Raw genomic sequence first — 27,580 nt, 5'->3', positions numbered from 1 at the left:
TTTTTACATAAATGATAAAAATTAGAAGTTATTCTTTCTCAAGTAACTGAAGAATACTCTACTTTAATTTAGCTCATAAATTCTTTTTATAGCCTAATTGTTTTTGTTGCTTGTGCAAAAGTTATAAGAAAATTTTATATTTCCATATAGAAGCAATTGACACTAAGAGATGGCAGCATAATAAGTATTTAAGGATTTTATTTTCTTGCACCAACAAACCTGTGCTGCCATCTATTGCACTTAAAGTAAGAATTTGTCGATCACGTGACAAAACTTTCTCCGAATCGTTGCGAAACCGGATTGAAGTTGTGGTAGTGTCCATGTTGATCGAATTGTGTGGGTCAAAGCAACATTATGTCAAGTAATCTAGCAAGGTTTATCTGACGATTTTAATGTGATAAGAATTTTTTTCTAGATTTTGATTCGTTAATGATCTTTTCATAATGTCAACAACGCTATCTTCAGCTCACGATATTCTTAAAAAACAACAAAAGTGGTATCATCGTCGACCGTTGCTAAGAAACGCCCTGTTTACAGATCTACAGAATGGAAGTTACGTAGCTTCTATTTACACTTTAGTAAGTTTCTCATTTTTTTTATATGTACGTTAGAAATCTCCAAAAACTACCCTAGTTTGTAATTAATTGTGTACATTAAATTAATTTATAAAGTTAAAGGGAAAGTGCTATTATCTATGCATGACCTTGATTTTAAGTAAACATATATAATTAATTTTTTTAATAAATTTCAATCTCTTGTTTCTAAAATTTATAAAGTATGGTTTTTAACATTTTATTGGGGTAATGTGATTAATTTTGTTATTCTTCTTTGATTCTTAACATTTTGAATCAGTATTGATACACATATTCTTAAGATCTGTTACGTAGTTCGCGAAGTTATTGGGAGAGAGAATTTTAGTATTGTGCAGTTTATTCTGGTTTTAACATTTTAATAAAATTGTAATGTGCCTTATATTGCGAGTTCGTTATAATATAATTAAATAAGCATTTTATTATAATTTAAATATGCCTCTGAATGATTATTTCGCAAAGAATTTCTGTAAAACACTGGCAACTTTATAACTTGACAAAATATTTTATGATGCATTCAGTGCAAAAAATTTAGACTTTAACATAGTTCAAGATTCAATCGATCTAATTCATGTGCAATAGTTTAATGCAACTTTCGTTAAAATGAAATTTAAAATAGTTTATTGCAACTTTCGTTAAAATGAAATTTTGAAAGCATATTAATACCAAATTGTTTCTAAATTTTAGAATGAAAAAAAAAAAAATCTGGGGTATATTCCCTTTCTTTATTCATTTTATGATATCATTAGGAAATGATCGAAGTAAAGATTTCTTTATGAATTCAACATTTTTCTACTGAACATAGTTCTTGAAAATTTCTAAATGAAACTTGGATTCTTTTGATCCTTGATTAACTAGGCGATTGCTGTAGGTATAGATATAACATTTATGAAGTTTTTATGTTTAACAAATTATGATTGTTCTCTACGTTTTCATGATATTGGAGTGATTTCATTATAAAAGCTATTAAATACTTAGCAAAATTATTATTTTAGTGCTATTGCAGAGCAGCATTCACTATGTACGTAGTTACCGAACAAGGAGAAAAAAGCATTTGTCATTGGGTTTTTTTTTTATAAATTTCTTGAATAAATGACTTAATTTAAGAACTATGGATTAAATTGAGTTAAATTACTACAATGTGAATTAACTTCAAGATTTAGCAATCAAAAATTACTATAATAGTATTTTATTCTAAAGATCTGATGTCTTTCAAGATAGCAAATCAGAATACTACATTAGTAAAATATATTTCATTGAAATTTTAAAAAAAAATTAGGATACTTAATAAGTAATTCGAATTTTATGATGTTTATCATTTAATTTAAAATTATGTAAACATTGATTGAATGATCTTTACAAACTTAGGTATTTTTATCATGGGGCAAAACGTTTTTAAAAAGTGCTTAAAGGCGCTTATATTCGATTTTCATTATTTAAAAGCCCTTAAAGGTGCATTTGTTATTGGGTGTTTTTAAAAAGTGCTTAATTTTCCCTTTTCAAAAATGAGAATTTTTTTTCGTTACTCTGTCGATTTTCGCCACGTATTATGCAAAAGCGTGCTTTTCACATTGTTCTATTCAACGTTTTCACAATCTATTTTGACGTACCGTCCGTCCATAGTGTATGAAAGAGCCAATCATTTTACATGTTTGATGAAATACTTGCGAGTTCATATGTGCATCTACTGAGTTGGGTTTAGTGAACTTATTGCCTTCTCATGAGCAATTCCTCTGCATTTTGCAAGATATTTTCAATTTCAAGCTTCATTTTCCACCCTCTGATATCGAACCGAAAAACCGCTGGATCATTTTATAATATCTAATTATCAAGAAAAGAGTTCTTTGTCAGAAACTAGTTATTTTATCATGATTATGCAATTGTCTTTGAAAATTATTTTGCATTTTCTTAATGTATATAGTGCTTAAAAATATTTTTTGAGTGCTTAAAGAGTACTTAAAAGGTGCTTATTTTTGTTGAAAGATTTGGCTATGCACCCTGTTTATTCATTATTATTTTTGCATTTCTCTAATTTATCATTTTGATTACCAAGGTAAATTGCCTTCTACCCAAATAAATATACTAGGTAATTTGTAGTTCTTCCCAAATCTCCGAAAATAATGACTGATTTGATTCAAGTAAATCCTACATTCTAATTTATAAATAATTTTTTTCAATTATTAATTATTTGTTAATTTTTTTCTGAAAAAACATAAAATCAGGTTTCTCCTTTCTTTGAAAAAAATTTACTGTCTGTGAGTTGAATATATTTTAAATAATCCCATATTTTTTAGAATACTAAAGTAAACTAAATTTTTATTTATTTTTTCTTACAACTAAATTGCAATTAAAACTGCATATAATTTTCAAAGTGTGGTGTTATGAAGCGTAATTATGTAATAGGTGTATAAATATTTATTCATCTATTTTTGGTTGTTAAAAAGTTAGGTTATACAGCTGCATTTGTAATTGTTTATTGAATTACGAATTTTCAGATAGAAATGAATGTCAGGTAACTACTAGCAAACTCTAAGTCAAGAATGACTTGACATTCTTCAGTAATGTAATATGCCAAACAAAATGATGCTTGGAAATGTTGAAAATTTTGTTTAGTATCCTAATATTTTACTTTAAATAGTATGTTTTGATATAATCATGTTGGGAAAATGCAAGAATCTGTTCTTAAATACCTTTTAACAACTTTTTTTCTAATTTTATTGCCCAAAAATGAATTAATTTTAAATTATAAGCAGTTAAACTCAACGTACAGCTGATTTTTTTTTTTTTTTTTTTTTTTTTTTGTCTTTCCAATACTGTTTTTTCTTGAATTAATAGTACTAACTTGTAGTGTAACAATTAAAGCATTGATCTATTCTATTCTTCTGTGTCAAGATTGTTGATGTACAAAGTTATCGATTTGCAACAATGTGTTTGTATAATGTAGAAACACAGAGACTATTTTTTTAAATTTTGGCAGTTTTAAATAACTTTTAAACCTTTTTTTTAAACAATAACCAATGGTTTTCTATGTGTTGCAGGATTAATAATAAGTTTTTTTCTTCTTCAAAATAGTACAGATTTGTGAGAAAAATGTAAATGATTTTGAAAAGAATAGATAAGATATAGTGCCTCCTCAAGTGTGACATCCACTAGGTTGCTATAGCGGTGCCAAATACATTATGCACATACTGAGATGTATATGTGTACTGTGTAACAGCAAAACTTACATTATCTAGTTACACATTTAAAATTTTTCACGGTGTGTTGTTACGTGAACTCATAGTAGCAGCTATGAAATTAAAAGTTGCTCGTGGAAATGAACGGACACTTTTTTTCTGAAATTCAGTTGACTGATTTGAATCAACTAATTAAGATAGCTTTAATTGATAAACTAATTCAAATCAACATAAAAATCCAATCCATATTTCTTTACGCTGGGATTAAAGTCAGCTGGTAAGTTTAATTAATTCTAATTGGTGCCAAAATGAATCCGCTGAGAGTTGGAACAAATCATTGGTAATAGTTGATAAATTATAATCATACTGGGTTCATTAGGTCTGCAGAAAATTGCCAAAAATGATGTAGGAAGCAACCTAACGACCTTTGCAATTTGATAGATACTTGATAGGAGATTGATACTTGATAGGAAGTGAGACAAGCAATACTTCAATTTTACGCCCCCCTTCCCACCAAATTATTATTTTTTTTTTCCAGACCCGATTTATTTATTCTTTCTTTTTCATTACTCAATGACTAACTTCCAATGCAGTTTGAGCAATAAAGAGTCAGAATTTTATTTAAAATTAAACAAGAGATTCTTGTCTCTAATAAATTGTCAAATACTTTTTTTCATCCATCTTATTAAGCCTTCCTTGCTTTGCTATTCTTTTCAAAGAGGCATTGCTTTTGTTCAAATACTTCTGTTTGGATTTTGCTATTAGGTGATAGCTTTGTTCTTACTGTTGTAGTTTTTATTTTGTTCTTGACATTTTTGTTCCGTCTTCCTATTGTTCTCTTTACCATTTTTTTATGTTCAGTTTTTTAATCCTTACTCCACTCTCATTGAAAGAGGAAAAAAATGTGTTATACATTCCAACAGCACAGATTCAAATTTCTTGTCTGACATTGTTTAGGGTGAAATTGGAAGCTCTCTTGCGTGTCGAAAGCGCAAATGAACGAACGAATTAAGGTCACATAATCAATTTAATTAAAAAAATTCTTTATAATCACGTTCACTTATTTATTTGTTGAAACTAACTTTTTAACAATCAGGTTGTATAATCTGGTGAATTTAAAAAAAGTAAAAGAAATAAAAATTTTAAGAAATGCATAGTTACGCTGATCGAATTTGTGGAGGATGAGGAAAATATTCTTCAGTCGAATTTCAATTTGAGTTACCTTCTCTTTCTCATTCTTGTTTTTCAAATGATTTGATTTAAATAAAAACTTAAATAAGGCATTGATTTTTTATTTATTTGTAAGTAAAATGGAGGTTACCCTATTATGTTTTAATTATATCCGAAATCAAAATTCTTATTAGTCTATTCGTTTTGTTATTTAAAAAATAAAGAGTAGGAAATAAAATATCTTGAAATAAAAAAGAGTGCATTTTTATTTTTTCGCCCTTGTTGTTTGAATGTTAAAAATTTCATTAATTTCTTTTTTTATTACTGCATTATTTACTCTCTAAATAGTAAGCATTTTCAAACCTGAAGTTCATTTTAATAAAGTGGTGTATGTTTTAAAAATAATTGCATTTATAGTAATTTTCTAAATTGGTTTAGAAACAATTCTAATGTAATAATTCTAAAGAATTGGAAATATATTTTTTCCAGTTTTCTAGAGTTATTTTCCGTCCGAAATTTACTCTTAGTATCCGGCGTTGCATATTTTTAAACAAAATAAGAAAGATGTATCATTAAAAAAAAAGATACTTATTAACATTTAAGATTGAGCCTGGGCCCCCTTATTTATGCCATATTTCAGGCCTTATGATAGATCATTCACTGTTAACAAGTCACATAATACCAAAAATCAGATGATAATGTTTTATGCAAGTGATAATGTTTTATTTATTATTTAACTTCGAGTTTCTTAAAAAAAAATGCATATTTATTTATTATTATCTGAAATCTTGTCAAATTTTTTAATTATTTCATTTGTGTCTATCATCTGCTCGAAATCTGTATTAAAATCTTGTAATTTTGAACCTATCCCAAAATATAAGGGAACGCCTGGTTCAAGCACTGTGAAAAACTTGCCTTCGTGGATGATTTTTTGTTGGCATTAACCCTCATTTGCGTTACCTGGAGTGGAAAATCACGAAAACCTCCCTCGTTGAGGCTGACAACAAGGCGACTCTAACCCAGAATCCGTCTATCACTGGGATATTTTACGCCAGCACTGTGGTCGGTGCTTGCCGGGTGCAGAATTTATATCGACTAGCCATCGCTGGGATTCGAACCTGTAGCACCTCACTGGAAGGCGAGAGCTCTATCCCCTGTTGGTCATAAACTCAGAATTGGTTCAATTGTTCAACACTGGCTATAAATATATATTAAAATTTTGATTCATTTATTTAATTACTTTTCTATTACAATTACCTAAATCGGTAAAACATCAGAAAAAATCAAAAGGTTATAGTTATGATTTCAATTAGCATGCAATGTAAATCGTTGTCACTTTCGTAGATTACTAAGCAATGTCTAAAAGAATCGAATTCTGCCGATTTTACTCAGCCGAATTTCTAGCATTGCACTTAAACTCGTTCAAGATTCTAAACAATAAATGCCATTTTTCTATTTAAAAACACTGGAAGATAATATAAAAATACTGCCAATGAACGAAGGTGCCAATGAACTGATTTGTTTTAAATAGGTAAAGATAATATGATAGTTTGCATGTCTTTCATCCGTTAACAATAAGATACAGGATGCTGATTTTATTCTAGTTATTTAGGGTTAAGCACTTATCCCAATTCGAAGAGAAACTTGTGTGTATTCTAAACCCAAGAGTGATTAATTATTTTTTCATAAGATATGACTAGAGATTTTGCTTTTTTATCTGTAGAATCCAATGGCATAGTCCAAAAATAGTAAACGAGTTTTTCAATGAAAAAGGTGCATGCATTGTTTGGGGAAATAACGGTACTGAGATCTGACAATAAAAAAAATGTTTCAAAGCTTTTGTTTATTTCACGTAAGAATCGGTTGAGTTAACCTGCATCGCATCCATATGAAAATCGAGCGCTGTATTTATGGATTCAACCTTGATTATTAAATTCTTCTTTTTTAAAAGGAATTATCAAGAATATTTAATTTAATTTAAATTGATTATAAAATATGCTACGGTGCATTGTTTATATCATTAAAAAATCAGTTGAATTATCCTGCCTCGCATCTATAAGAATTTCAAGCATTGTGTTTATAAATCCTTGATTATAAAATACTTCCATTCCAGTAGAGTTTATTCAAAAGACTTAATTTAATTTTTATGAGACATAACTAAGGATAATTTATATTTTTATTGAATCAAATTGTCTTAGATTTTCTTACTTATCTGTATTACTTGAACCAATAGCTATCAGTACGAAAACAATTGTTAGAAAAATAGGAAATTTTTATTGATATACCGGCAAATGAATTTAATTTGCATTGCCCTATTGTTTGATGATTAATTTTTCCTTCTAAATTTTTGTATAATTTTTGTTCAATATTTTTTATTCTTTACCTCTTTTTTTTCTTTCTCTTTTTGTTACAAAATTTTTTGATTGCCTTTTTGATTCAAGTTGAAATTAAATTTGAGAATATCCATTCAAGGCTCCTACGGATAAGGGAGAAAAGGGAAAACACGTAATTGTTAGGTAATTTTATTTTGTCTCCAAAAAGCAGGGAGTAGCCAGGAAAGGTTGAATTTTTTTTTTTATTTTTTTTTTTTAACGAAAACCTGCAAAATTCCTACGTCATATTTGGAAAATAATCAGTCTTAGAATTGTCAGTAACTGTAATCAGTTATTGAAATTCGAGTTAAATAATTCTAACATCTTTGCTCTAACATCTCAAAATTGCATTGTATCGATAAAATATGAATCGAATTTACATTAAGATTTTCTTGAAATACGTGGAACAGTCTGAGAATTTTTTATCTGAAATTAAGTGGGAACTAAACTAACCTTACTATTTTAATCCTCTATAATGATCTATCGCAAGAAAATAATTATTTTAATCGCAATTATTATTTAAACCTTAGTTTAAAAATATTTACAATCACAGTGTTAACCAAGTTCTTATTTCCAAACATATGTGGATTTAATTATCTGTTATTTATGGCACTGTTTATTTTATATGTTATGAAAGAAAGCACCATCGACATCTTTGTTCTAAGTCTAAGTCGTTTTCCGTACAAGTCAGTAATTTTTTTAATACGTTTAAAGGAGAAGACAAACTTTATCTGCTGAATAATTAAATTGGCTTCCAAATTATGCGGATAATTTATTTCGAATTTAAATTATTTTTGAATTTTTAGGTTCTTCAAAATCGCGAAAAAACTATATTTCGGAATTGGGTATTCGAATTGAAAATCGTGAAAACTCGTTAGTTCATTCTCGTGCATCGTCGAAAATCTCACGAAGTTACTGTTCCTCCATCATTCTTGCCAATCAACTTTGATGAATGTAAAGTAACTGAAGCTTGAATATCAAACAAAATTAATTATTTGCCATGATCGTGGGCATGCAAAACAATTAATTTTTATTTTCGAACACGATTCTATTTACAATTTACACCTGGCTTAACGCCGCAAAACAATAAAATAAGGAAGCAACTCGCTTCGTCTAATTCGAGCTAGCTTGAGTAAGGTCACAGAAATTCTTTCTTATACTTTCCAGAAATGCTTTCCTTTAAATTCCAAGCTGTTTTCATGAAATTAAAACGTTGGGTTGTTTTGTATTTATTAAAAGAGATTGGTTTAAATTAGAACGTTTCAATTATTATTGATCAGTTTAAAACAATGCGTTCGTCATTCGTCTTAAACGTTTCAAATAAATGCTGTCTATTAAATAAATAAATGAATCTATTGAGACAAATATGTATCGCTCTTATGAGCGATAAACTTGAAAAGTGTTTTTTTACATCATTTACTATCGATATCTGATGCGGTTAAAATAAGTTTCAGTTAATGTGTTTAATTACATGTGTTTTTGTTGAATTTGTTAGTAGTTTTGTGAAACGGATTAGTCTGTTGTTTTTTATAAATATTCTTAAATAAGTTGTTGCGATTCTCTCTCTTCCTTGAGAATAAATTATATAGTTTTGGCATTAAAAATCAAAATATGCAAACTTGTTGTTGCGTTCTAGAACTGTAAATTATATAAGTATAAATCATTAACTACAGATTTCTTATCACAAAATAAATAGCTAGGTACCAATAGTTTTTTAGGCTGTTCGCAACTCTTAACAGCTCGCAATTTCTTTTTTTTTTTCCATAATTATTAGGTGTAATTAGTAGTGTTTTATTTTTCTATCTCATACTAAATTATTATCAATAACGATCTGAACATTTCAAATTTTTCTTACTATTAATTTTCTCTGCTTATTACTTTTTTTCTATTAAGTTTAGTTTGTAATGCTTTTCCCCTTTTTCATTGGTTACTCAAACTAATGATTAACAAAAAATAAATAATTATAGTTGTCAAGAAATCTTACAATATTTCTTAACAGATAAGTAAAATTGTTAATTAAAGAATGCAAAAAACACATTTTAATGTGTGTTTATACAACTTACAAACGATGGGAATCGGTTGTTTAGTTATTTACATTAGTTAAAATAAAAGTTCCTATACGAGTTCTTCGGTTTTGTTATGTATATGGTATATCACGCCAGACACAGAAGCGCCACTTTTTTGCTACAGCAACACAGACCTGTCCCAAAAATTGCATACAGACGGAACAGATGTTCTGAGTTGGTCTAGTTTAAAAACCTATTTTGTAACGATCTTGTATAATGCCTTTAACATTAATTGTTTAATTCTTTAACAACCCCTTAGACACCACCGATCCTCAATATATATACCTAGTTATATTAAGTGAAGAGACAATGAAATTTTCAGTGCTCCTCACACTGTTGTATTGATATAATTTGCTTTGGTTATATTTTAAAGTAATATTGGAAAGCACTATTTTGCGGAGATAAATCGTGGGAGCTGATAGGATGATATTTATTCGTTTCGTATTTTATATACATGTCTTTGAAATTCGCTAGAAAATTTGCCGGGTGGTGAAACTTCCATTCATTAGTAAACGATATTTCCTGGAGTTTTATTTTTACAATTGCTCACCGTACAATAAATGATTTCTTGATAACAGATTCTGTCTTACACACCTCTATGATCCTAACATGTGTCTTGAATGAGAATGACAATTGTTTCTTACGCTTCACTTATAACGGCGTCACGGTGTGCAAATAATCTCAAAATCAGGCCATCGAAATTAAACCGGCATCGCTTTGTCAAACTATAAAAGCTCGTTTTTCTTAGAAATAACGTTTTGTATATTATTAACTCAAAGAATTACTTCCTCGATACCTCTTTAATGATTGCTTATGTTATACTTATATAAATCAAGTTAAAATTTTCGAAATTTGTTTTGAATATTTTTTTATTAAAAAATAAATAATGAAAATGCTAGTCAGAATCTTAATTTCGGAAACATATTTCATAACAATTTCGGTTGGAAATTCAATTTTTCATGCCGTTGATAAGGATATTACAAATTCTGACCTCGCGTACAATTTTGTTGAGCTTTAATGTATGTTATGTTTCATGTAGTCTATCCACGTGATATACTTATAAGTAAATTTATATTTTTTTACCAATCGTTTAGTTAAAAGAATGACGTCTCTAAGATAATGCAAATTTTTCCTGTGCAAAAGCAATGCCCGTTACTCCTGGCCTATTCGTCGATTCAGTCACTCGTTTACTTTCAATAGCCCATGTTTCCTATTGCGAAATAATTTTTAATGTTAGAAAGTTGTTCGCGTGATTTCAACTCCTTCTATCCGTTCAGTAATCACGCTATTTCTTCCCAGCTCTATTATTAAATTAAACTAGTTTTTAGTCCAGACATGTGATTTTTCAGTAATTTTTGAAGGGTATTTTCAGTATGCCTATGTGTTAATTCTTTAAGATCTTCAAAAAAATGTGTTGATAATTTGTCATTTCCATACCATTTCACTATTTTTTATCTGAGTTGGGTATATTAATTTCCTCTTCGATACACATTCCTGTCTCTTTTAGGTTATTTGTTTTCCTTTGGTGTAAACCAGGGGTTGCCAAACTTTTTTGATCATCGACCCCTACGTAATTTTTCGAAATCTCCATCGACCCCCATAAAAGTAATTTTCTGTTAATTAAAATAAAACTCTATTAGATACTGTGTTTGTATATTTATTTTATGATTTTGAACATTTATTATAGTAATAGTACATAGTGTAACACTAGTTTTATGAAAAATATATTAATGTTGAAATATAAATACCTTAATATTTATGAAATAATAAGTAATTATAAGTAAGCAGAAATAATAAGTAAAGTAACAACGGATTTACTGCTTCTTAATTAATGACATGGGTGTGTCTGGTGTTTTTTTCTGTAAGGTTCGTTATATTGGGTTCAAAATTGGTCAATTTTAATCTTAAATCCCCTCGAAACTCCATTTTAATTTATTTCTGTTCTTAGTTAAGTTTGAATTTACGTGACTGAAACCTGCTTCAACCATATAGGAACTTGGAAATGCTATCATAAATGGCTGAGCTATTTCGTAAAGTCTTACATATTTTTGCATTATATTTATATTTGTCCAAAATTTGCTTATTGTTAAATTTTTAAAAATCGTCTTTGCTTCAAATCCCCATAAAAATTCAGCACGCTCATCTTGCAGGTTGATGTCCACGTTTTCAATTTGAGCAGAAAATGGCACAATAATCCAATCAGGGATGTCAATGTTTTCCAAATCAACAAGACGCAGTTTAAAATCGTCGCTCAATTTTTGAAGATTACCTGTATACATTTCCAAGTCTTCTTTTATTTCTTATTGTCACATATCTGAAAAATACTGATAATCCTTCGACCAATCGACCTTTCCGGTTCGGATCGACCCCCTGGCTCAGATCAACCCCCGCTTATGTTAAATAGACCCCTGGGGGTCTATATAGACCACTTTGGCGACCTCTGATGTAAACCCTCTAAAAAGATTAATGGGAATTCATCTTTTTACAAACAAGATTGTTACAAAAATTCTATTTGTCTATATTAAAAATATTAGTAAAAGCCTCCGCCACTGCTGGTTTTGGTCTTCAACTTAACGTTACATTTTGTTTTGCTCCGCAAAAATTATGAGACTTAGAAACTTAAAATTACTAAGATGTGTAGAAAAATGTATCGGGATTACGATAGAATAAAAAAAGTTAACATTTGTAATTAATTCAAAAAAACCTTGTTGGAAAAAATACCATACGGGTCGCTCTACAAGCCGCAGAAATGCAAATAACGAGCAGAAATTTGGCATGTTGAAGAGGTCACATGTTTGAAGACACAGAGATTTTTTTTTCGAAATTCCAATTTGTTTGAAAGTTATTCAGTTTTTAGGTACTTTTTTTGTGATTTTTTTCCCCCCGCTTTACGTTTCATTTCGTTTCGCTGCTCAAAATCTATAAGACTTAGAAACTTGAAATTACAAAGGTGTGCTGAAAAATGCACAAAGCTTTCGTTAGAATTATATATACAATTCGGTTATTAGGTTGAGAATTATTAACTGTTAAACTTGTACTTGTAGTGAAAAAAAAAAAAAAAAAACGCTGGTTGATCTATCTACTGTTTTCTAAAATGCCACTGTAGAGTTAAAATTTGATGCACTGATGGGACCATTTTTTATTTTAATTTTAACGGTATTTTTTTATTCTTTTCGAAATTCTTATTTAGAAAATATTGAAAAAGTTGTTTTTTCTTGATTTTTTTTAAAATATATATCGATTATTTATTCATTGCAGTAGAAAATTTATTTTTCTCTATCAAGATCTCTATTTTATATACTCGCGCACGAATAGATATCTTCGAAAAGTAGCAAAAAAGAGAGAGAGTTGTTTAAGATGTGTTGTGCTATGTTGTTTAAGATATAAATATTAACATTCATAGTGAAATTTTTGTAAATAAGAAGAAAAATTTAAAAAAAACTTAATAGCAATAAAAACCATTCCCTATTTGAATTGCTATAAATATTTTCCAAGAGTAAAATTACCTCTTTTTTTTTTTTTTTTTTTTTTTTTTCCTTATTAAATCTCACAATCTGCATTCCTTTGATTTATTTTTTCAAGTACAGATGATTGTTTTTCAAAACTAGGTAATCATCTATTTCGTTGAGATTAACAAAATGTTCTTATAGAAAGCTACAATAATTAGACATATTTCAATTAATATGTTCTGCATTTTTGTGGAAAATATTGACTTTTAAAAATATTTTTTGAGGAGCGTAGTGAGTAGGGGGCGGAGCCCAGTATTAACAGTTTTTACGTTTAATGACTCCATAAAGTGTTTATAACACATATAGCTAAGGAATGCGAAATTCCCAAATTTTATGTAACTTTTAGTTATTGATTATGTTACATCTATTTTTCTTCATATAAAATTTTGACTATTCAGCAAATTAGTTTAAAAATACTTTAATGCTTTATATCCGGTTGAGCTGGCTCTTTTTCTAAGAGTTTGTTCATAATTTATTTAATCTTTTGCTTGCCTTTAAAAAATTACTTCAAGTAAAATGAATGAATGAAGAAATTTTCTTTTCGTTATTTGTTTGACTAAATTAATTGTAAGGAAAAAGGAAATAATTAAACACTTGCTTATGGGAAAATAGTTATTTATTTATTAATTTACGTCGATACAGATTTTAGAATTAAGCATACTGTAACAATTAGCTAGCTGCCTGGGTTTACAATTTTTACTTTTCTCTTGAACAAAGCTAAATGCTGAAAATTGTTATTCTACACTTGCTGGTCATTTGATGCATAATTGCAAAGGAATTACAAGTTCACTGAATGTAGGATGATAAAAATAATAAAACGCTTAATGAATGTAATAAATAAAATAATTGATGTATGTTTTTTTTTTTTTTTTTTTTTTTTACTCTTACAAATATTTTTATGTTAACCAATCTTCTTTACACTTTTATAGGTCCAAAGTGTCATCACTCAAATCTTATCGATTTTTGACCTTTATGTTTTAATTGAAGCTTCACCAGGTTCTACTCATTACAGATATTTTGGAATAAATTTTCTTTTTGTGTACAGTGGTAATAAGCATGGTAAGTTGGCCTGATGTTATTTAATATTAACTTATTATAAAATAAGAAAATGCAATTTTTTTATTATTTTAATTTGTGATGTGAGAAAAAAGTTAGCCTTTCCTGTTTAGGATATTCTTTATGCTTTGTACTTTTTATTTCTTCCTTATTTACCTTGAAAGTTGTTTCTACTAGTCTAATGGCAACAACCTCCATGACCTAATGTTTGCTCATTAAGTGTTGTTTGAGTTGCCATCAGAATATAAAAAGAAAAGGATTTAATTTTTCACCTAAATTGTTGATTTACATTAAGTTGATGAAATTATTATAAATTGCTTTTTTTCCCTTTATTTTGATTTGTTTTGTTTTGACTGAATTAAAGTAAGGAGTTTTATTTTTATATTATTTATTCTAATAGAATAATTAATGCACTGAGTTCAGTACTAATTCTCTTTAAATCCCCCCCTTTTTATTGTTTAAAGTAAAAATTACGAAAAGTATAAGAAGCAATATTACACCCTTGTGCAAATTAATTGAAACAAACTCAATAAATTCAGAAAACTAAGAGAAAATACTATTTTATTTAAATTTATACAAACTCAAAAATTTTTAGTACATAATATGATCTCCACGACACTTTATTAACATTTGGACACGATTCGGCATGGATTCCACTAATTTTTTACAGTCATTTATAATATTTGTGTCCTTGTACCACACATGAATTAACGCCGTGATTAGCTTCTCTATAGTTGTACAGTCCATATTTAATAGGCGATTCTTGCATATGGCCCAGAGATTCTGAATTGGGTTTATATCCGGAGAGTTCCCTGGCCATTACAATGTCTCAATTTGATTCTCAGACATGAATTTCTTAACAATTTTGGTCGTATGGCAAGGAGCTAAATCCTGTTGAAAAATCCCTGTTCCATCAGGGTATTGTTTCTTCAACTCTGAAACAACTTTTTTACCCAGAATAGTAATGTACTGCTCAGAACGCATCATACCGTCAATAGGCTGCAAAGGTCCAACCCCATTGTAACCGAAACAACCCCAAAACATCTTCTTTAAAAAACACGAAAAAAAAAGTTTGTTTCAATTAATTTGCACAAGGGTGTAAATCAGATTTTTTTTTTTTTTAAAAATTTAAATATCTAATTAGTAAAAAAAAAAGCATGATACTGTTTCTAACAAAGCATATGGATGATTTATCTTTTAAAAACCATATATTAATACATGCTTAAGTAGCTGATTTTGAAATTTGAGAAATATTTTGAAATGTGTTTCTTTGTTAAGCATCCAGTTTTGTGTTGATAGTTTTTCTGTTTTAAGAAAGATAATACATGTTTCTTGATGTTCTAGAAACTCGGTATTGTGCTTTACAATGTGAAGATATTTTTATTTTATTTTTTTATTCTTGAGATGGGATTGATACAAAATTTGTGAAGTCAGTAACATGGAAAGTAATGCCTTCAGCCTGTTGAACAAGTTAATGATGCTGGTTAGCGTTAACAGTGATACGACTGGTGTGAGAATATTCAAATTAAACCATATAATGAAAATCTTAACTTAATTCTGTTCTTTATTGTCTAAACAAACTTTGAAAAATATGTTGATTAAGAAGGTAAACCAGAAAGAGTTTCAGGAAAAATTTTACTTAAGATTTTTAAAAAATTCTGTGTATGAACAATGATCTGTTTATAAACAATAGATAAAAATTTCATTTGTTAATTTTTAGATAAAATGAAATTACTTAAACTTAATTTAAAGAATATGTATATTTATTATTTTTATTAACTTTATGTTAGTTAATATTTATATATAACTTTATTATATTGATCTGCTTGATACACTATACCATGGTCACCAAAAGTCTCAAGTTTTTTTTCTTCAAAATTCTGAGGTTGGCAGATAACATTTAAATAGTCGGTGTTTAAAAGAATGGTAACCACCTAAAACAATTTAAATTAAGCAAATTTGAATTATGTTGAGCTGAAAAGTCAATAATTGTTCATAAATTAAACAGTTATAAAATTCAGAGATGATTGTGCTCCGGAAAAAATCGCTAACTGCGATTCGGAAAGGTCCAAAAGTTTCAAAAAATCATTGATCACATTAATGTATAAAACTTCTTGTCTATTTTATTTAAAAATATAAGAACTGGAATTTATACTTGGTGTCTTTTTCATTTGTAAATATTTTTTCTAGTAGAATAAATGTGATTAGAGATAAAAGTATACTTATACATAATTATTAATTTAAATTATAATTATGTATAAAATGTTCTGTTACACATGTCACAGTTTTCAACGTTTTCTGCTTTAGAGGCATGATGTATCCAATTTGAAAAACGTTGTAAAACTCGTAATAAAGATTATTACACTTTGCATATTAATATACGGCTTAACTCTTAACTATTCAATACCTGATGGTTGGAAAAATAATCAGACAGTCAGAGTGGGTACTGATTTTCTATTCATTTGCTAAAAATTCTAAATTAAAATTGCAAAATTAATAAACATATTAAATATAGTAGGTACTACTAGCAAGTTGTCCTTTTCTTTTATGAATAATAATACTATTTCAAGAAAATTCATTTCTAATTATATTTCCAATTTTAAATTCATAAATTTTTCAGAACCCTTTATTTTTTAATGAGTACAATTAAATGTGTTGTTTAACTGTATTTTAATCAGCTATTACTAAGGTATTCAAAACTCACTAATTTTTAAGAAATAATATAATTTTTTAAGATTTTTGCAAATCACGTGCAGCTTTCACAGTTTAAGTTGTAAACTAAAAAAATTTCAAATAACCAAGTGCGTCATATCAAATTTCTGTCAATTGGTGTCCTTTTGTAATAGATTAATAATATACAGAGAATTATTATTTTGTAAAAAGACTTTTATATTAATTATATTTTATATTTTAGAGTAGTAAAAATATCAATTATAATTTTTGTTGTATCTGTAATAAAACGTCTAGTGAGTAATATAATATAATTTGATTTGTAAGAATTGAATTTAAGATTTTTCCAAAATTTGTGTGCATGTTAATAATTGTGGGTATGTTATGGTATGAGAAATTTCTGAATCATGATTGTAAACATATTCAGAATTTTAGAGAAGATTTGTGTTATGTTGAAAACTTCTATCTGCAATTCTTTGGAGAAATTGAAGCTTTTTAAAATTATAAGAGTAACATAAGTTTCTATTAAATATTAACTTTTGCTTACTTATGAATTTTTCAATCATTTTCTTTCAGTGAGGAATTTACTAATACTGTGCTCAGTAATTTCCTTTGCTTTGGCTGTTTATATGTTAGTAGTATCTGTGATTTTGATGAGAGCTTTAAGGAAGGTAATATATAACATCTGCAATTTCATTATTTTTATCAACTACATCTAAAATAGTTTTTTAAATGTCTCTTAAAGTAAAAGTATTATTTAAATTGATCGCACTTGAAATTTTTATTTTAATGAAAAAATCTTTTTAAATTTTATTTTATTTTTTGTTCATTTATTAGTTTTTTTTCTTCAGTATTACTATAATATATGATTTTTATTTTGCATGAAAGGAAATTGGCAGACTAAAGAATACGCATTTGCCAATAATACTTTTTCACTAATAACATTCTAGATTGTCTTATCAAAACTTATTGGTTCAAAATAACCAAAGAGCAAGACAAAAGAAACTCCATTAATGCTCAATACTTTGTAATATTTTCAATATTTTTGTTACTTTATACTTCTAGTTAATACTTAAAATAAAAAAAGTTGGTGTAGAGATAATGAAGATGCTTCTTTTTTTCTTCAGATTAATAATAGATACAAACATTCATATTTTCATAAAATGCATTCCAAAAGGATAATTAGATTAGATTCGATGTGCAAGTAGAATTGTTATTCATGCATGTATATTATAGCATTTCCCGCCTGGTTAGACTTGTAAAAGTTAGGCATACTTTTTAGACCTGCTTAGTAATGTTTCGTAATCAACAAAGACAGACACTTAGTCATTTACCGTATATTCCGGCGCATAACGCGCCCCGGCGTATAACGCGCACTCGTAATTTCTAATAACTTTTTTTAAATTTTAAGATATACTCTTCATATAACGCGCACGAAAATTCGGAATTGTTCAATTTTCAAAAATATATTATAGAACTGCGAAAAAAGGAATATTTACTTTCGCAAATAGGAAATATGGATGAGACCCCAGTCATGTTTGACATGATCGGTAATAAAACAATTGATTTAAAGAGAGTAAAATCTGTCAACGTAAGAACAACGGGACATGAGAAATCTCATTTCACTGTAGCCCTTTCTTGCTTAGCGGATGGAACGAAACTAAAACCAATGGTTCTTTTTAAGAGAAAAACTTTTCCAAAAGGTACTTTTGTTCATGTCCACGAAAAAGGCTGGATGGACGAAAATGGTGTTAAATTGTGGGTAAAAAATGTCTGGCAAATCCGTCCTGGTTGCGTAAGAAAACCAAAAAGCCTTTTAGTGTGGGACATGTTTAGGTCCCACCTTACAGATAATACAAAAAAAATTGTTGAAAGAATGTAACACCGATATGACAGTTATTCCAGGCAGATTGACACTATTAGTTCAGCCAAATGGACGCCTGCTTAAACAAATCATTTAAAGCCAATTTAAAATAACGGTGGAACACTTGGATGTTGGAGGGCGAGAAAATCTTTACGAAAGGAGGACATATGCCTCATGCAAGTTTGGAAGCAGTGTGCAAATGGATATTAAAAGCATGGGATGAAATTAAGCCTGAGATGGATAGAAAATCATTAAAAAAATGCAGCATTTCAAATAATCTGGACGGATCAGAAGATGACTGTTTATTTATGGATGAGGGTAACACGGATGATGAAGACGAAATAGATTGTGATGACGTGCCAGAAGAAATAACGGAAGACGAATATAATGTACTATTTATGTAATAACAAAAATCAATAAAGTATATAGGTAAAGGTATGTTATTTCTTTAAAATAAAAGTATTTTTCTATATTTAAATTTTTTTAATCTATAATTTTTTATATTCGGCGTATACCGCGCACCCGTAAATTCCAATGCTTATTTTTGTATTAAAAGTGCGCGTTATACGCCGGAATATACGGTATGTAAAATTTTATTACAGAGGTTCAGTAGGTTAAGTTGTAATATTAATAATTAAACTTTTAACATAACTAACATTTTAATCTGATTTATTGTAATGATACTCATTGTTAAATTGTTTTATTATTATTTTTATTTAGTAAAAGTTTTATTCTTATAATTTTTTCAGGAACTTGAGAAAAAATTCATGCCATGGCTTATGGCAGCTCTCATATTTACATCTTGGAATTTTGTTGCCATTCTTTTCAAATCTACAGCCAATGTATGTACTTTTAATTTGTTTTATTATTTATAGCAAAAAACTATCTCTTAGAAATTCTAATAAAATTCCCTCATAGAATTCTATGAGGACAACAATGTTTAATCTCAAATTGCATCTGAGTGACGTCTCTCCTGAAATTTACAATTTTTGTGTTACACACTGATCTAATTTATTACTGAAAATTTATATCATCTAGTAAAAGAGTGCTTGTAAATGTGTAATATTAATTTGGACTAATATATTATTAGTTAATTTATTTATTATTTTTTAATGCAGAATTTACTTTTTTTCTTTCAAAATACATTGCCAGAAATTCTATCTCTCTTGTATGAGTCACCTAGGTGCAAAACATTATTAATAGCATTTTATGGGGGAAAAATTAAATGTATTATAGTGAAATTTTATCTCAGTTTCAGTGTGATACTCTTTCAATTCTTATTGCTTTAGTGCTTTAATTTTTGTTCTAACTTATATGCTTTTAAATATTGTTTGCTTTCTTATATCATGGTTTTTAGATTTTAATGTTTTGCATGTTGTTATTTTGAACTAGTAGTTGTATACTTTTTCTGTAACAATACTCATAAATCACTTTACTTTGTTCTAGTAGATTCAGTATAGGAAAGGAATTTATAAACCCTTTTTAAAATAAAATATAAACTGTTTATCTTTCTTTTTTTCAATATTTATTACAAAATTTGTTTTTTATTTGTTATATTTTTTATTTCATATACAGTTTAACAATTATATAAGCTTCATTTAGTTGAATTTTAAACTAATAAAATTCTTTTATGTAATAAAACTTGTATTTTTGTATTCATTTTTAACCTGACTACCTGCATTATATAAATATTTTCTTGTGTAATTATTATTATTAAAAATAAGTAAAATTAAAGAGTTTTTATAAGTATTATAAAGCAATAAATTTTTTATGTATATTCAATCAATTTTTTATTTATAAAGCAATCAATTTTTTATTTATAAAGCAATTAATTTTTGTATTATATATAAACTTTTTTTTAAAGTAATGTTTATTTTACAGAAAATTTGCCTAGTTTTTTTTCTTTCTATTTTATAAATGTTTATTAATGTACGTGTGTTAAAACAAATTTTTTTTCTTCAAGGATCTTTATTATGCATATCATCAAGCAATGCTAATAATATGGACATTGATGTTAGCTGGAAATGTAAGTCATTAATAATAGTGAAAAATTTTATGTTATTTAAAATATATTAATATTTGTTTAATCAAAAGCTTTAACTCACGGTATGATAAATTTTTTGCCAAGTTAAATAGCCATATTAAGCAAAAAATAATAATAATCAGTGGTCTGTTTTGAAGAAATTAGGGTCCGTTAACGGACCCTTCACAAAATAATTTATCTTTTAATCGGACCCTTCACAACTTTGTTTATCTTCATTATTGTTTTGTTAATCGAATAAACCCTTCCTGGGGGGGGGGAGACAGATGTAAACGAACTAAGTTTTGTCTTCAGCAGACGCTTCTTCCTTTATTCGTCTGAAGTTAATATTCTGCGTTCAGTAGTATAGGCTAAATACCAAATATTTGTATGTTGCATCCCTAATTTAGTAGCAGCAATTGCTGTTTATCTTTTAGAATTTTTTTTTTATTATAATATTACAGTGTTGAGCATAATCTTGTATCTCTTTACAATTTAAAAACTCCTTGAAAAAGTTTTTTGCATTAACAGGTTTTTTGCACATATTCACAAAAACAGGACCCTGGTTGAAAGAATGTGACTTAACGTTTATTTTATATTCACAAATTATGAGTAATTTTTTCACAATTTTACGAAAACGGACCTTTCGCAAAATGTCTGGACTGACCCCTGATAACTCAACTTAATATTGCTAAATTTGTGCTATTCTAAATTTACTTCGTTTTTTTTTTTTTTTTTTTGAATTAAACTCTTGAATTTTTTTAAGAACTTATATTGCAGTAAATAATTTGCAGCGTATATTTTGCAGCGAAGGAATAATATAAAATTTCTTTTACAAGAAACAACTGACCTTATAACAACTTAATTTTCATTTTGTGTGCTTGCTTGAAATGTCAAAAAATCTTTATCTGTATCTAAAGCTTTAGCTTTCTCTTTATTTATTCATAGTTTTTTATTGTATTTTGTAAAGTTCAGATCTTATAATTATTTTGAAAATGTCTAAGAAATTAGAATGCTAATTATAATACTAAGTTGCAATAAAATAAAATAAATCATATTGTGAAATAGAAATAGTCATTCTAAGAAGAAATTTATATGTAGTAGCCTTAAATCTGTAACTTACTTCTGTAATTCAATTTGCATATCTCTAAAATGAATCTTGCATGAAATTTCATATATAGATTCTTAATGTTTTTTCGTGCCAGTAAAAATACAAATATTTTAGAAATTGTCTTTAAAAATAATAGAAATTAGTATTTTATTATTTTCTCGTTACTTTTTTTTTCTTTGTTTTCATCTTTATTTATTTTTTCTTCATAGATCTTGATTCTTCTGTATTTCTAGTTGCTATTTTCATTTTAAATGTTAATATAAATTGTTTCAGAAAATTTAGAAACTTTCTTTGATTTCAAGTGCTTTTAGTAATTCTTATTTCAAACTTAATGTATGAATACTTGTGCATGACATATTTGCTCTTACCACATCTCTGTTGGTTAATGAAAATGTTACAGCAAATGTATTAATCACTTAAATTATTTTCCTTATTTGATTTAATTCCACTCTTAAAGAATAAAATTTATGTTTTAATGCATGAATACTTACATACTTTTAAACTTAAATTGTCTGTATTTGTAATTGAAATTGCCACAGCAAATTAATTTGTTCCCTTAAAAATATGTTTTATTTAATTCCAATCCATTTGTTTTACAAGGTTGCTATGTCAAAGTTATTTAAGTTGGTTACCCTTGAATCATATGTAAAACCTTGGAACAACAAGAACTTGATTAATTATTATTAAAATTAATTTTGAAATGTCGCATTTCTAAGATGACATACCATGCAGCAAGATAGCACGAAGCAGTTAGTTTGTTAGAACAGCCGAGTAAATTACCGAAAGCAGCTAATTTGGTTTAATTCTGTTGTAGATTTAGAAAAAAAATTTGATTTCCATCTTATTTGTATAAAGTCTATAAAAAATAATTAAATATTTGAAAAGATGATGCCTAAATTTTTTGACAAATACTTGTACTAATATTTCTAATATATTGCAGGTATTTTTTATACTGGTTGTTTATTCCAACTACCAAGAGCTAACAGACATTACTAAGCTTGAAGATATGGCCAGGCTTAAAGTATGTATCTATCTACAAGTTTGTTTTTTGTCTGCTTTATCTAGATTATTCCTATCTAAAAATTAAAGGGATAAAAAACTTTTAAATATTTTAATTGATATGAATTAATTAAAATACAATGCTTGTGTTTATTGCATATACTTAAATTTTAACTCTTCCCTATTTTTAACTAAATAACGAAACTATTTTAAAGGCCTTTAAAAAGTTTCAAAAATTCCTTTTTTAGAAAAAAATTTTTTAAAAATCTTGTAAGCTTTAATATATTAATGCTTATATGACATGTTTTGTAACATTTACATGTATTTTACTAGAAGAATAAACCCCGTGGCAGATTTTTTTTCTTCCCTTCTTAAGTTTTATAACCATGTTTTCTATTTCTTTCTTTCTTTCTTTTTTTTAAATTTTTTTTTAGTATCTCCTTTAAGAACATTCCACATGTCATAGGGGGAAAAAACTACTGTAATTCTTTTTTTTTTTTTTTCCTTTAAAAATAAAAAATTTCTGTAATGATTGTCTTTAACTAGAATTTAAAATTAATATTATAAAAATTAATTCCAAAATTGCAAAAATTTAAAAAATAGTTTGTTTTAAAATAGATTTTTTAGAACATTTTATTTTATATTTTAATAAAATATGACTGTGAGTGGGGATTTGTTACAAATTCAGATGTGTAGGAAAAGAATTAATAAATCATTGTGGTATATTTTTCTTTTCTTTTTTTGATTTGGTATATATAAAATCTATTCAATATTCTTACTCTGACATTAGCACAAAAATATTAAATCACACATTAGAACCTTCACTTTATTGCTCACAGGTCATGCCAATTACATCGTAAATAGTATTTTGATCATCTTTTTACAGTAATTATTGCTTCGAATTTTGGTTTTATAAAATCCTGATATCTTTCATTGCTCAGTTATTACTATTGGTGATATAATGATATTCTTATGATTCTTTTCTTTTAAATACGAATATTATTACAACACGGCATTTGATTAGTTAACCTTTAATGTTGTGATTCCACCATTTTTTCATCCTTTCAGTATTTTTTTTTTCCGAAGTACTTTTTTCTCATTTGATATTATTTCAACACATGAAATTTGCATCATGCATTAAAACACCTACCGTATATTCCGGCGTATAACGCGCACTTTTAATACAAAAAATAACATTGGAATTTACGGGTGCGCGGTACACGCCGAATATAAAAAATTATAGATTGAAAAATTTAAATATAGAAAAATACTTTTATTTTAAAGAAATAACATACCTTTACTTATATACTTTATTGATTTTCGTTATTACATAAATAGTTCATTATATTCGTCTTCCGTTATTTCTTCAGTCACGTCATTACAATCTGTTTCGTCTTCATCATTTGTGTTACCCTCATCCATAAATAAACAATCATCTTCTGATCTGTCCAGATTATTTGAAATGCTGCATTTTTTGAATGATTTTCTAACCATCTCAGGCTTAATTTCATCCCATGCTTTTAATATCCATTCGCACACTGTTTCCAAACTTGCATGACGCATATGTCCTCCTTTCGTAAAGGTTTTCTCGCCCTCCAACATCCAAGTGTTCCACTGTTTTCTTAAATTGGCTTTAAATGGTTTGTTTAAGCAGACGTCCAATGGCTGAACTAATGGTGTCAATCCGCCCGAAATAACTGCCATATCGGTGTTACATTCTTTGAACAATTTTTTTGTATTATCTATAAGGTGGGACCTAAACTTGTCCCACACTAAAAGGCTTTCTGGTTTTCTATTGATACTAGATGAGATATTGCACATGTACAATCCAATTTTTCGTGAGCGTTATACGAAGAGTATATCTTAAAATTTAATAAAAGTTATTAGAAATTACGGGTGCGCGTTATACGCCAGGGCGCGTTATGTGCCGGAATATAGGGTAATCACTTTTTTGACACCCTCAATTTATGCCTTTGGCATCATAAGCCCATGTGGTGTTTTGATTGCATTTTATTGTATAAATTAATATTTTTGATATTAGTTTGTACATAGTTTTTAAAGATCACCATATAGTTTGGACGTATTTAATATATACTCCCGATGTATTTTATATAATATGAGAGCTTCAAATCGCGCATTAGGGAATTTAATTTTTGACGCTATGATCTTATTGTTTTTTATGATCGATTTTTCGGCAGTTATTGCTATTGGTTTCCTCAAATTGTTTTAGGTAATATATTTTTAATATAATATTGTTTATTACAACAAGGGAAACATGGATTTGAGTAACCCTTTTTTGAAGAGTCTGATTGCGTGATTTCGTCGTCAATTTTTTTTTTTTTTTTTTTGTAGTTGCTGCTACAGATTTTGACGAGTTATAATTCTTTTTAATGTTATGAAGATTTTATGTGTTGATTAACTAAAAATTCTGACATTTACTATTAAAAAAATTATATATTATTTAATTCTATACGTAAAGGCTTTTTTTTTTTTCATTTGTAAACATGAATCTGTTCTGTTACTATTGAAAATGTCTTTAAGTATGGTATAAGTGTTAAGAAGAACTGTCGCAAAAGACTCAAAAAAATTCTGCCACTGGGAAATGAACTAAGGTCCTTTTTCTGTGAAATATATATTTAATTTAAGCTTGCTATTCAATGATAGTAAAAATTTATATGAGCTAAATAAGGATATCTATAATATAATTTAGTTCACAATGTTTAATCATTTAGCAAGTTGAAATCTGAAGAAAGATGTTTTTTTAACTATAATATCGTTTGTGATTTATAAATATTGTGTCAATAAACCATCTCAGATATTTTAGTTTAAATGCCTATAACAAAGATAGTGAACTTATGGCATGCCTCAAAATGGCACACAACTGGTTCTTTTGTGGCTTGCATCAAGTACAAATTACTTTTAGTCGCTAACATTTACTAATAGTGAAATAAAGAAAAAGAACTCATAAACAGGCGTCATCAAAGATGGATTTAAAAGCTCATGTGAACATGGGTACCATTATGAGAAAAAGCTTGTATGAAATAATTTTAAAATATTCTATCTATCATATAGACAAAAATGTGAACTTCATAACTGTACATGCTCTAAAATATCTAAAGTTCAAGTTGCTACAGAAAATAGATTCTCAGTTTTAATTTACTTCTTATTACATTATCACCCAACCATGTTCAAGCACCTAGCCCCATTTATAGGGCTCTATATTTAAACGTCTGTGGTAGGAACCTCTCTTAATTTTGACCTCAATCAGATGATAGAGACATTGACTGAGCTGGTGCCCCTCTCTTCAAACTTCCACACTACAACCAACAAAAAGACTTTCAGCTACAGGACATATACGTGCACCTTGCTGTGTATACATGCCAGTTGTTTTATTAGCTACCAGGATGGAACTCACTACTCCCAGCCCTCTAACCAGCAGTGTGAGTGATGCCTTAACTGACTGCTAGTCTGCATTCTAATCTACATTAAATTTCAGATCTTTGGCCAACTTATGCCTACACCTCAATCGACACAAATACAAACCTAAATTCTTTTTGTTATTATAGGTTAAGATTACATTTTTAATTCTATAAAATCTTTTTTTACAAATATATACTAAAAATTTTAAAGTAGAATGAACTTATATATTCTAACTCATTTTTTTCTTTTTCAGATGGGCACAATGAGTAGTTTGAATACCACATCTCACAGCCTTTCACATTATTCTGTTAATATGTTGGGTGGGACACAATCCAGAGCCTCCACTCCTCATGGACCTCCTTTAGCACTTACACCACATGCACCACCTTTTGCTGCAGTTTGATGAATAAATGGTTCACGTAAGCTTTTGTTTCTAAAAGCAGCATTTAACATAAGAACCAAAGACATTTTGTGTACATTCCATCCATTTCATTCCGTCCTACGATGTAATACTTTTTGTCATGAGTACAATTTAGTTGGGCATGGGCATCAATTTTTGTAAACATTTTAACTAACCCGAGTGTTTTTATACAATTGTTAAATGTTTTTTCCTCTTTTTTTTTAATTATTTTATTTTAATTATATCTTATTTACACTCAAAACTTTATGCATTTTTAGAAATTTGTTTTTGGGAGGGATATGTTTTTTTTTTCTTTCTAGAATTTTTCATTCCAATTTTACATTATGATTGTATTGTATAAAAGAGAAAACATTTATTTGCTGCAATCATCAAACATTGGGATGATTGAGTTATTGTTATTTGTGTACAAAGTTGAAAAAATAAATATTTTTAAATCAAAATAAATTTTGTTATTTTTTTTTAAATATTTGCAATGTATATATCAGACATTCTCATCATTATGTCTGGTTCTATAAAGTATGTTTGGCGCCTAGTTTATTTATGCCTTTAGGATGTCTAGAAAATAAATATTTTCAATTTGAAATATTTTATTTCTTAATCATTGCAAATGAGGATAGGGCAAGTCTGCCATAAGGGCCAATTTCTCCCATTACTTGATCTAGGAGTTCCTTGTCTTCTGCATTGGGTTCAAAATTACGAAGATACAGAGTTAAACTTTGTTAGTTGTAAACTGAAATTTTGTCGGCTATTCAGTGATGGTTATAAAGTTAAAAAATGAGAATAGGGAGCTAAACTGTCAATGAAATTACTCAGGTTCGTATCCCAGCGATATCTGGTCAATATAAATTCCGTGGACGACTCGCACCGTTTACATTACGAACGTAAAATATCCTCAATGGTAGATAAATCATGGGTTAGAGTCCGCTTGCTGTGAGGCTAACCAAAGGAGGTTTTCGTGGTTTTGTTCTCCATGTAATGCAAATGCAGATTAGTTCCATCAAAAAGTCCCCCATAATGACAAATTTCTCCCAATACTTGATTCTGGAGTTGCCTTGTCCTCTAGATTAGGTTCAAAATTACAAGGGTATGGATTTGAGTATAAGTAGTCGTAAACTCAAAATTGGATCAGCTGTTCA

The 27,580-nt window shown here is 28.0% G+C and overlaps 1 protein-coding gene across 1 annotated transcript; it reads left to right on the top strand.

The window, feature by feature from the left end:
- The first annotated feature begins 258 nt into the window (after positions 1 to 258).
- On the top strand, positions 259 to 26,888 carry pasi2 (Protein). Its single transcript, XM_016075152.5, has 7 exons — positions 259 to 578; positions 13,813 to 13,942; positions 17,186 to 17,280; positions 19,223 to 19,315; positions 20,437 to 20,499; positions 22,545 to 22,625; positions 26,277 to 26,888. The coding sequence occupies exons 1-7, from the start codon at positions 444 to 446 to the stop codon at positions 26,424 to 26,426; spliced, it is 747 nt and encodes a 248-aa protein (XP_015930638.2). The 5' UTR covers positions 259 to 443; the 3' UTR covers positions 26,427 to 26,888.
- Positions 26,889 to 27,580: the final 692 nt, after the last annotated feature.

This window comes from Parasteatoda tepidariorum, chromosome 7 (genome assembly GCF_982258835.1).
Source record: "Parasteatoda tepidariorum strain Cologne lab strain chromosome 7, Ptep-v5.0, whole genome shotgun sequence".
NCBI lineage: Eukaryota > Metazoa > Arthropoda > Arachnida > Araneae > Theridiidae > Parasteatoda > Parasteatoda tepidariorum.
Note: the sequence above shows the minus strand (reverse complement) of the source record. Positions and strands in the feature narration are given on the sequence as shown.

Coding starts and splice junctions, on each gene's coding strand:
- pasi2 (XM_016075152.5), top strand. CDS start 444: ATGTCAACAACGCTATCTTCAGCTCACGATATTCTTAAAAAACAACAA. Junction 579..13,812: donor TAGCTTCTATTTACACTTTA/GTAAGTTTCTCA, acceptor ACACTTTTATAG/GTCCAAAGTGTCATCACTCA. Junction 20,500..22,544: donor CATTGATGTTAGCTGGAAAT/GTAAGTCATTAA, acceptor AATATATTGCAG/GTATTTTTTATACTGGTTGT.